Source organism: Netta rufina (genome assembly GCF_964035555.1).
Source record: "Netta rufina genome assembly, chromosome: Z".
Lineage (NCBI taxonomy): Eukaryota > Metazoa > Chordata > Aves > Anseriformes > Anatidae > Netta > Netta rufina.
This window is the reverse complement of record NC_140126.1, coordinates 63,313,439-63,325,459: the sequence shown is the minus strand read 5'-3', so window position 1 is coordinate 63,325,459 and position 12,021 is coordinate 63,313,439. Positions and strand designations below refer to the sequence as shown.

At 36.5% G+C, this 12,021-nt stretch overlaps 1 protein-coding gene across 1 annotated transcript in view; it reads left to right on the top strand.

The window, feature by feature from the left end:
• Positions 1 to 12,021, top strand: part of COMMD10 (COMM domain containing 10) — a 105,122-nt gene that overhangs the window by 17,660 nt on the left and 75,441 nt on the right. The window contains exon 5 of the mRNA XM_084304785.1: positions 776 to 886. Within this exon, the coding sequence (XP_084160911.1) occupies positions 776 to 886 (111 nt within the window). The remainder of the gene's footprint in view (positions 1 to 775; positions 887 to 12,021) is intronic.

Below are 12,021 nucleotides of genomic sequence, written 5' to 3'. Positions count from 1 at the left end.
TCTTTCACCTAGGGATTGCTGTCACTGCAGGAGAACAGGACATGCATTGGCTTCTCTGTTGTGTTCCCACCGTAGTGCCTCTGGGGTGGCTTTATGCTGTTGACTTTAGCTGAAGTGTTGGACTGGAAAGAGATTAACTGAGACATGGCAAGCTTACATTTTTACTCAGTGAGCCACAATATTTACTAGCAGAGTGGGGAGAGTAGACTGAAAAACACTTGTGTGGAGATTAACTTGCCAGATGGTGAGATTATATATTTCTACTTATCTTTATTCAAGAAGGCTAGGTAGGTTATTTCTTGAAAGGCTTGTAATTCTGTTCTTACGTGCTTTGTTTTTCTGTAAGGTATAACTTGATAGTGTTTGGATTACACTAGAAATCACAATTTTTAGGTGGATTAACATTTACTGGTTATTTATTTATTTCCTAAAATAAATAAAATAAAAATAGAATCCTGTACTTTAATCAACTTTTGCAAGAAGGGGGAATCCAACCTAGTTTGGATATTTAATTTTCTCTTACAGATTAGTTTCAAGTATAAGTTACTTTTATTTTTGATGGTCACAGGCAGTTTAAACTGATGGATTTGCTTCTAACTCTTGCCAAATTTATCTTGGAGTCCAGAAGAATTTGCAGTATATGCATTGTATAAGAATGGTTAACACTTGTGGAGCACGGCATTGTGTTTGCTGACAGGCCATTCGTAGATACTGGAAGTTGACCTCCCCAACATATCTACACCATCTGATTGTAATCTAAATTTGTGTTTTATAGCTCGAAACAATTGGATGGCAGCTTAATCTTCAAATGGCTGAATCCATGCAAGCAAAGCTGAAATCTCCTCGAGCTGTGCTGGAGCTGGGTGTTAGCAATGAAGATTCAAAGGTAAGAAAAATGTGCTTGGCAGAGTTGGAATAAATTGTGATAATGGCCTTATATTTGAAGATTTGATGCATCAGTTGGAACTCTTGATTATCATTAGTCTCTCACCAGTGTTTTTCATATTTATATTTTGTAAATCTACGTTATTAAATGACTAATCAATTGGAATTGTGAAGTACTGATGTATTGGTATATACTTCAAGTAGACTGTGGAGCTGACAGCTGTGTTAATCAACTCTGGGCTATGATGTAATGGAGAAATACCAGGAAATACGGCTATTTGGGGTCTATAAAATGTCTTTATATATATATTTTCTTTTTAGCATATAACTTGTGATTAGTACTTAGACTTATAATGCCAAGTTCCTTTCTGCCTTCTATCACATTTGTAGTTATATAAGGTATTACTCGTCACTTGCAGCGTTTCTGTGCTAATGATGCATCTGTATGAATACAGCATGCAAGGACACAGAAAGCCAATATTTGGAGATTTTAAGGTAAAGCCTTAAATTCAAGGTTTTTATTGAGTGATGGTGCTTCTGTGCCAAAACATACAAATAAAGGTCATTTTGATTCATAAAGCTGTGTCTTAGGTTAGTTAGCATGTTTTAAGTTAAGCACATAAATGTTTGTTCACCTTATCTTGCTAATATAAACTGGAGTCTTTGCTGCTGTGATATCTGTCAGACAATGAAGGAGTCAATATAAGGTTTGAGGGGAAAAATCAGAACTCAGTTCTGCTTTTGTGTTGCATTTAATTTGCATCTTACTAATACAAGTTGATGTTCTAATATGTGGTAGAATAAAAGAATACATGGCTTATGTTTGTGCTCCTCACGAACACCTGCAGTAGTTATATTTTTTAAGCAGTTCACTGCAATCTATCTTATTGAAAGGTAAATATAGAAACCAGATAATATTTTATGCTAAACTGCATTGAGCAGCACTGCATACAGATTCAAATCATTGACAAAATAATTATAAGAAAACATGAGAAAAACAGGATGTTTTCACGTGACAGAGAAAGTTTGCCTATTTTTTTTGCAAACAGAATTCAGGAAGTATTTTTTTGATCGTTTCCTCTTGATTTTTGTGGATATAGTTGAATATCCATATAAGAATTAATTTGCCTAGAAAGCAAGCCTAGAAACAAGAAAAACATACCGATGTGCTCACATTTCAGACACTAAAATTTAAAAATTCAGGTTCGTCTCAATATTATTAGTAGTATTATTAATATAATTTTTAACTGAATGATTGTTATTACATCTTAGTAAAGAGATTAGTTAGGTTTGAGATTGGATAATACTTCCCTGTAAACTGACCAAAAAGATCAAAGATAATTAGTTTTTGTGCAATATTTTGCATCATCATGATGTTCTTGTAGAGTAAGTATTAAATTACCTGTAAAACCTAAATACAATGTGGTACTTCTCTTTTCTTTTCTCCCCAGACTTACGTATGTGGCTTTTGCACAGAAATCTGGCATGAGTTTAGTGCATGTGTTCATAGTGATTGTTTTCATTTGTCACTAAACCTTTTTTATTTTTATTTTATTTTTGTCTGTCTTTTTTTCTTTTTTTCAAAATAATTTGTGGAGGGAACTACTGACTTTTTTTCGAGAAAGACAAACAGCAAAACGCTGTTACAGGAGAGCTTTTGTGGTTTGCTCACTAGGGGACAGTAGTGCTCTTCGTCACACATTGCTATCTCTGCTCTTTTGAGGTAATATTCAGAATCAATTCTGAAGTCAGTAGTTGTGGGAAGCGCTAAGTGTTTACATTTCTAATCAGTATGTAACAATAGAAGTTTGTCTTGTCCATCTACATAACTAGAGTCTATTATTAAAAAATGTACTGAGCAAGGTAAATGAAATTTGCCATTATTTCCACTTACACTAACTGAAAGTAATTTGTACTAATACATTAATGTTTACTACAAGTCACTACAATTAAGGACCAATTTAATCATTTTTTTTCTCAGAAGCTGACATTTAAAATTACTACTTAAATTACTTGTCTAGCAGAAGTAGTCAGAAAAACGTGGATATATGAAAGATACTTCTGCTTCATGAACTAGAATGAGTTAGAGGATCCACTATTTGAGATATATACATAGAATATTTTGTCAGCTTCATATGAAATGCAGAGTAGTATAGGTATTATACCTTCAAAATTCAAAAGCTGGGTGCTCTGTATTTTTTTGTCAGGTGATTTAAGCTATTAGTTAAGTTTGCATTGCCTGGGAAATATTCTGCTTGTGATTAGTAGTGATTACGATCAGATCACATGATTTTTTGGTGAGTACTTCTTGTTTGTTAAATTTCGCTGTTTGTTTATAATCCAGACTTTAAATTAGGTTTGTTGTGGATCTAACAGGTATTTTACATACGTTGTGAAAAGCTTTTCACTGTGAGGTGGTTAACCGCTGTAATGAGTTACCTGGAGAGGCTGCAGGGCAGCCAGTATCAGAGACGTGTAGGAGTCAACTAGAGAGTGCTCTGAGGGATCTGACCTAAGTGTGGAGCTAGCCCTGCTGCAGAACAGGGTTTGGGCCAGGCGGTCTGCCAAATGCTGCTTCCCAGATCAAGTTCTGTGGTTCTAAGCTGCTTTGCAACTTGGTGGCTGATGGGCTTTTGTATGAGGATGGGGGAGAAAAAAAAAACGGTTTCAATTAAAAATCCAATTAACAACTCTTATTACAATGATTCAGAATTTAAAATGTTTAATTGCATTTCTCAATCTGAGGGAAATGAAATTTCTGTGAAGTAGACACGCTAAACAAGCTAATATGATAAGAAACATCTTTTTGAACTGCAAGCTCCTTTTGCTTCCATTCTGACAGTTAAAGAAACATTTAGAAATAACCATTTGCAAACCGATGTGTATTGAGGTCAGCTGTGTGTGGATACTGTCTTTAACAGTATAATTTGTTTTCAAGTTTGTTGTGTTGATGAGTTGCAACAACAGTTTGGGGACTTTTTACAGACCTAGTAGTGTTATTTTTTGGCTATAGTTAGCCAGTAGAGGGAGTACAAATTAATAATCCTGATAATGTGTGCCAGTTATAATGCTGATTTGCAAACAAAGACCGATCCTATAATGTAAGTGCTGCGTATATTTAATATCTCTGTTTCCTCCAGTAGTTTATTTAATAATTATCCATATAGGCATACACTCACACATTCTTTCCCACTGTTAATAACAGTAGTTCCTTAGGCTATTTTGAAAAGAGCTTTCTAAACAACTGGGATAATTCTCCATAACCACAGGAGCCATACACAAAAAATCTTTTGTAGTGGAGGTTGTTGAAAAGGTCTGTGGGCTTCAGAAATGTCACATCATCTGTGCTGAATATCTCACCAGAGGAATGTGAGAAGTAAAACTGTGTTCTTAGAATTTCTGCTGTGCTTCTTTGCTAGCAAGATTCAGTAAGACACTTTAACAAAGAAGATATTTAGTATTGTGTATTTTTTGTACATAATCTACAGTCAGCATTTATGCTTGAAAATCATCAGGATAAATTAACTATTATTGCCCAGAATTCTCTCAATAGTTATGCAATATTTTTTTTAAAGTCATTCTACAGATTTCATTAAGTTCTCTAATTCTTTTTTTTTTTTTTCCTGTGGAAGGTATTTTTTTTCTCTCTCTCCATTATTTCACATACAATTTTTGTTTTAAACTGCTAAAGACTTCATGATGGCCTTTTTTTGAGGGAGTGATTTTTTTTAAGTGAGTATGGAATAAGTGAGTGAGTAAGGAATCCTATGTATAGGATTCCTACTTAAAGTTCATTAGTCTGATTATTTTGTTTCTTCTTTATACTTGTATTTGAAGAATTTTGTTGTAGGATTTTGCCTGTCAATGTAATACAAAGAAATTCTTGAAAGTTATAAAAGTGCTGGTTTATTTAACCTACTGATGTAATACTTTTAAAAGGAGGTAGATGATATTAAACTGTTACTGTTATAATATAATTTTATTTAATTTTAATTAATTTCCCTTGAATCTCTAGCTGCTTTAAGAGGAGAAAATAACAGTGGAAATATTTTAAATTATTTCTTCTGCAGCCATTTGTTTACAGTCAAAATAGAGCATGCATTTGAAACTGAGATCATAATACATATTCATCATTCTACAGAGGATACAGAAGTCTGGAAATATAAAATTTTTATTTTCTTTTATTGTTAAAATAACAGGCCCCAATTTATTATTTTTTCCACTCCTAGTTTTAACAGACTTTGTACACATTCAAGGTTGTGAATGAATCTCAGTCTTAGATGGCTTTAAACCCTGTTTACTTCAGAAAGTGTGCCACTCAGCTTTCTAAGTTTGTTGCTGTGAATGTTTTCCCCATCTCTAACAGCAAAGCAGAGTAGATGGAAAACAAAGCTTTTCTTCTAGTTGAGCTAGATAAATCAATCATTTCAGGATGTCGATTCTGTGGAGCCTGTACAGCGTGCAGGCAGGACCTGCACTCCATATTATCTAAGGATGTCTAAGAAAGTATGATGGTGCTTCCAGTTCCCCCTCAGTTTAGCCCTTTTTTCATTCTGAAATGGAGTCATGTTTGCAGAGTGGTGTAACAGTGGGTTTTGGCGGATACTCTTGGTATGTTTCTGCTCAGAGGAAGGATGTGGCAGCATTGAGCATGTACACGTTGATATAACCCCTTCATTTGCCTTCTCAGTCCTCTGCTTTTGGGGTCATGCATTTAACTGACTCATTTATTTATTTGTTTTCAAAACAGAGGAGTAGTTTGTGTCTGTAGTGTCTGGAAAAAAGAGGGCGATTAAAAGACGCGATGTTGGTGGAACAGTGACGAGATGCAAACACTAGATAATTATAAATTGTTTCTCATGTTCTTTGGCTACCTCTCAGCCATTTTCTTCTCTGATGGGGACATCACCCTTTTCTTCCTCAGAAAACAGAGAAGCTTACATGTGCATACCTGAATTGAGTTGTGTGTTCACATCAAGCAGGTTTGGAAGTCTCTAGGTATTGCCAGAAAGGGAAGCAGGACAGGCCATTGAACGAATGCAAAAATGTTTACGAATGACGTTAAGAGAAAAAGTTATTTTCATTCCAATTCAGAGGAGGTAACTAGAGGCTTTGGATGGTCTTCTGAACTCCTGTGTACAAGCGAGATTGCTGCTTTTGGCAAGGTAGAGTATGAAACCAATTTTGTTCTGAGAATTGAAATCTAATAAATAGTTCTGCTGATAAGAAAGCAGAAACTTCCCTAAGACAAGGCTTTAGAATACCAGGAAAAGTCTTCATATTTGTAGGAGCTGTAGCAATAATGGCTGTATAATCTTTAGCATGTGGAACAGCTCAGAAAAATGAGCTTGAAATTTGTAATTTGCTTCCAGGCTGTCACATTGCTGCAGAAAGCTGTTAGAAATTTCTTTGTTCAGCCATTAGAGCCAGATATCCCAGACTTGCCATGCACAGCAATTCTTGCATTAGACTCTGCTTCTGATCTATCTATCTATTATCCTTGATTAAATCCATTTAATTAGAAGGAAAAACTGAAGATGCAGTCCAGAATTGTCAAGATGCTGAGAAGGCTTTTGTTTTCTTACCAGCGTAGAAATGGGAGGCTGAGTAACCCATGTCCTGTAAACTGTGGGTAGTTTGACATTTTACTTAGAAACCATCTACCAGATGGTGTGACTCCAGGAGTATGTGCTCACCTCTGGCAATTGTACTGCGGAGTGCAGTTAATTATCTGGCTCCATTTGTGATCTTATATGATTCAATTATCCAGCTTATAGTTAAGAACCCTTTCAGGGAATTTTCACAGTATTCTTATGTTTCACCTGGCAATATACACAATTTGTGAATAAAATCTTAAACACGTGAATTTATGAACCCTGTAATTGGCTACAGCCTCTGCACATGCTCTTTTCCCACTAAGATACTCTTACACCTCTGTCCGTGTGTCTTTGTGTCATGGAGTTTAAGGAAGAACTCAGTCCCTGTTGACACTTAGTTGCAGGCTTTAGGAAAACTCAACTTATGTAGGTATACTCGTGTTTATGTGGTGCAGAAGTATCTGGAATTGTGTGTAACTTGTAGCTTTACCACTGTCAGTCCTAGTAAGGGGTTGCAAAGTAGCTGAAATGTTTAACTTCAAGTTTAAACCCGATGGCCCACTCTATTGTCAGGCAAAGCTAAAATTTAAGGTCTTGAGAACATCTGAAAAACACAAAGATCTGATGAGCTTTTCTCATTTAATGCATTTGTGTATGCCACATTTTTCCTTAGAAAATCTGTTTTTTATTTGCCTCAAACTAATTTCATGAACTCGATCCTTCAGCTTTTCCAGATAAAGAAGAAATATTTGTGGATTTAATCACAAATTCTCGGGAAACTTTAATACGTTTTTTGGGTCTTCTGTCTTTAGGAATTATGCAGTGTTAGCAAATGAATCGTTGTCCTCGTCTGCCAGTAGTATTGAGAAATAACCATATTTTCCCCTGCACATTTGCAGTGCTTTTGCAGGACTTTCAGTATCGATCCCCCCCTGCCCCTTTACTTTAGCCAATAAGCTCTGTTTTCCTTTCACAAACCTCCTCTGCCTGGTTCTTCTGCCTCTTAGGCAGAAAGATAAGGTAACATAAGAGTTGTACTTTCTCTGTCAGCAAGGCTGTGTCTTATGAACGTTGCCCTTCTGCTCTTGTCCCCTGCTACAGCGATGTTATCTGCTGCCTTTGAGAAGATGAGGTGAGGAAGATGACATGTAAGCTCCAAGTCATCAGCTTTCTAACATGAATGTTTAAAAACAGATAATTCTTCCGTGTACAGATGTAGAAAAATCAGAATTTCTCACGAGTTAAGAAGATATAAACTTCAGGGTGTCATAAAGCATTTAGATATTAATAAATTAAATGAGTAGCTTTCAGTGGCATTTAAATCAGGTAGGAGTAGTTGTCTCTTGTACTATTTGACAATTAGTCAAGCAGAAAAGAGGTAGAATATGTTCTTTATGAAAGTAGGAGGTTATTTTTTTAATACAATTTAGTGTTGGGGACGCTCTCCAAATCTACCTCTAAACATATGTCTGTATGTTTTCTGGGTGTGACTGGAAATGCTCCTCAGTTCTCACTTCTTTAAAGTGGGGAACTTGTTACTGTCCAACAGTTGCAACTTGGAGAGGCTTGCTTATGGAAGGTATTGCTATCTCTCAATCCTTTATTTTTCCTTTGAAGGACTCTAAAGGAGAAAACTTATGAGAGACATGGAAATTCTTTTTTTAATTAAAAAAAATTTTTTTTGATGTATGTTTTCTCCTTAGGCTGATGCTTCAAAATGCTTAACATCTTTAAGAGCCAGCAGTGTTTTGTTTTCCTGTAGCTGGTACACTTGTGAAAGGGATATCTTCAGAGCTTGTTGGAAGAGATAGATAATAATCGTGACTGTACAAGACAGTCTTGTTTTTTTTTACTGCACTGACACCTAGAACCAGTTGCCTTGCTTCTCGTTACTGTAGTGGTAGCTTGGGAGACATCTGTGCTTTGCTGTGCACTTCTCAGGTGGGAATGGAAGAGGCATGCTCTCCTGAATTGCTTGTCTTCTGGGAGTGTTTACTGTGTTTGAGGTACTCTCTGAATATGGGAGGATCTTTACTCAAAAGCAAAATACAAAATAAGGGAGTTTAAAGTAAGATCTAGATACATACAGAATGTTTTAATTAAAGTTGTGAACTAGAACTTGACTATAAATATGTCTAACTTCTGTTGATTCTCACCACTGCATTTTGCTTCAGCAGCTGTGGCAAGATGCGTAGGAAATGTGCTTAGAGCTTGACAGGAAAATATTCTGCTTTTCATTTTTGTGTTAAACAGTGCTGTTTTCTGAAGTACTGCTGTATATGGTCTGGGGCTCTTGTGACAGGCACTGATAGACATGAAGTTCTTCGACTGTAAGAAGAAACAAAATTAAAAATGTGAAGAAACAGTGAAAGCAGATCTGCAGCTTTTGTATAGCTTTGTATTCCAATTTCTTCGTAGAGTAAATAGTGGTACTGACTTTAATGAACTTGAGCTGCAGAGAAAAACAGGCAAGGGTTTTATTTTCCTGTCTTCCCCAGTACTTCATCTGCCTCTTCTTTGATCAGTTTACAAAAAAAAGCATACCTGCACAAACTTCTTAGCTGTTGTCTTCTTACAGCATGTCATGGATACATCTTGACCTTTCTGAGATTATTTTTTTGAAAGGTATACTTGTCAGTTTTGTCCTGATGTATTTTTTTCCCCTTTTGAATGTTAAGTGGGTGGATTAGCTTGGAAACTGTGATATTTCTGTTGTTGTTTTTGTGAAAGATGATTTTCCAGCTTATTGTAAGAGGAAGGGTAAGGTGCAGAAAGGTACAACAGGCATAGTCGTTTAGCCTGTGCATGTCTGTCTTCTGTTTACGCTCTGTGTGGCTTCTGAAAAGCCTGGCTGCAATCTGATGCATTTTAACTAGAGTCAGACACTGATCTCACTATTCTCCTGTGATAGCTCTTCATTATCTTCATAAAAAATCTTATAGAGTAGAAGTCCACTGTAGCTAATTTCTGATTTGTAACATCTAGTGTTTTCAATCCATTTTAAGTACTGTTGTAGGGAAGGTTTTTGTTGGCTAATTGGATCAACTTATTAAAGAAGTGAACATTTTCATAAGTGCCTTAATATTGGGGCTGTTTGCTTGTTCAGTGCCATGTTGCCTAAGTAACTTCTGCTTTGTCGTATTTTTATGCAAGTCAAATGGGTCATTTTAATCAGTTTCTAGTTTCTTCTTGTTGTATTTTTTATTTTTATTTTCTCCTGGCAGTATCAAACAACTTGCTTGATCTTCAGTTGTGGTTGACCTAGTTATTCTGTTTCTTTTATTTGTAAAGCTTTTTCTTTTGCCTGTTGAAGCTGAATATTAATTGTTTTTCCTTGAAAACAGTTACGCTTTGTGCCCTGACAAAATAATGCGTGCTTCAACATCAAATCCAGTTAAGACTTAAATATTGCTAAGACAGTCCTCACACTAAGGTTGTACATAATGTCTGCCTTGCACAGGCTGGAACTGACATTTAAAATTACATATTTCATTGTATATCTGTAAGCAGTATGCTGCAAGCCTGAGTATAATCACATGCTTTTGAAATCTTTCTGACCACCCGTAGGTGCTATAAGATGTCTGCCTTAAGAGACAGAAGGGTTTAAAATAAATGAAATTACAAGTATGACTTTGTTTCTTAAAGTTTCTGATGTGTAAAAAAAAAAAAAAAAAAAAAAAAAAAGTTTAGCCAAATCAGTTAAAATCTGATGGAAAATTCACATTTATTAAATAGCTGGTAATATCTGGGAATGCTCAGCAAAGTTAACTTCTCATGGTTCTTAACTTTTATCATGTCAAATCTAGATTTTTTTCTTCATTTTTGATTTCTTTTCTGCCCTCACCAACAAATTCTTTAACTACGGGGTCTGGAATGGACATGTAGAGCTACCTTTGAGTAGCTACCGTTTTTGTATGGAGAAGGACCAACATCCCGACAGCAGGGCCGGAGGGTCTGCAGTGCATTGCTAGAGTGCAGAACATCAGGTGAGCTGTCCTCTGCAGCTGAAGTGTGTGCTGACCCGTGAAAGAGCTACCAGAGAAGTCCCAGGAGCAGGCGAGCTCACCTGCAGGTAGCTGCCTGCTTTCTCTTGGCTGCAGCATTCATAACTCTGTCCCCTGCACTGTAAGGGGGAGAGAAATGGGTTGAGTGAGATTACAGGTTTCCAGTCAAAGTATCTGCACAGGCTTTGAGAGGCTTTGTCGTATCTTGGCAGTGTTTGGATTGGGGCAGTTTTCCTTTCTTCCAGGAGAACCGCCGCAGGGTTTCTGAGTGCAAGTGGTCTCAATAAATGTACAAGCGTGGGCTTTAATTGTGCAGTGCCTTGAGTGCTCTGGTCAGTTTGAAGCTAAGTAATTGTGAGATTCTGCTTTAAAATATAAGTGCTTGGCAGTATTTCCCTGTCACATTTTTTCTTTCAGGCTTTTAAGCATAGGGTTAGCTACAGGAAACAAAAGTTAGCTGTTTTAAGCATTTGAACAAAGTGTCTATGTTACAGTAGTAAAAAGTGAGGGCATCACATGTGAAACTTTAATTCTGGCTAGGAAATTACAAATTCTATTATGATATTTTTACAGTGCAGCTCAAAGAAGAATAGCTGATTTGTGTAAGAGCATTTGCCATTTTCTGGGGTCCGGTTTCTGGTCACCTTTCTTCTTTCTCCGCTGTTCCTACACACAGACTCTCATGTCTTGTTGAACAACAGACATGCATATTTTTTCTTCTTAACCATGTGAACACCATTATCAGAAAGGGCTATTTGGCAGTGAAAGGGCGGCGAGCAGCAGCTGCCAGACAAATTCACTTCATTTTCCCTTTTGGCAAAATCGCTGGGTTTACTTTTGCTAGTGTTTGTTTTTTTTTTGTTGTTGTTTTTTTTTTTTTGTGTGTGTGTGTCAATGTGCAAACTTCATGAATTCCCAGATTGGGCTTTCTGGAGAAGTAATATACATATTCTTGAAAGACTACAAAGTGAGCATCTCCCGTGTTGCTAACATCTGTCCTGCTTGAGGCAATAAATATACAGTACATGCTGTCAAACAGGATGAACACTGTGCCTTTGACATTGCACAGGTGTCTGTAACGATGCTGTGACACCCCTTCCAGTCGTGCTTTGGGTGGAAGAGAGTAGGTCAGCACCTCGATCATATGCGAGGGCAGCAATTTTCACTCATCTTGTTTCCTGTTGTTTACAAATGAGAGGAGTCTGGTCTCTGGAACTATGTGGCATCTAAACTTGTGCCTTTTGGCTTTCTACGAACATTTAGCTAACTTCAAAAGCTGTTATGACAAGTGACCTTTTTCACTAGTTAAAATACATGAAATATGACCTCTTTTACAGGAAAACCACAACCCACAGCATGGCCTACAGCCTCTGAGCAAACCTTGTTCAGTGTGATTGCATAAAATCTTTACTAATGAATTAACAAATACATATTTCTAGGGATACGCATTTGCTGGCAATGCAGTAGTAGAGATTTTAAAGGGAAAAGGATTTTTTTTTTCCATAAGGAGACAGATCTTGTTACTAGGAATTAAT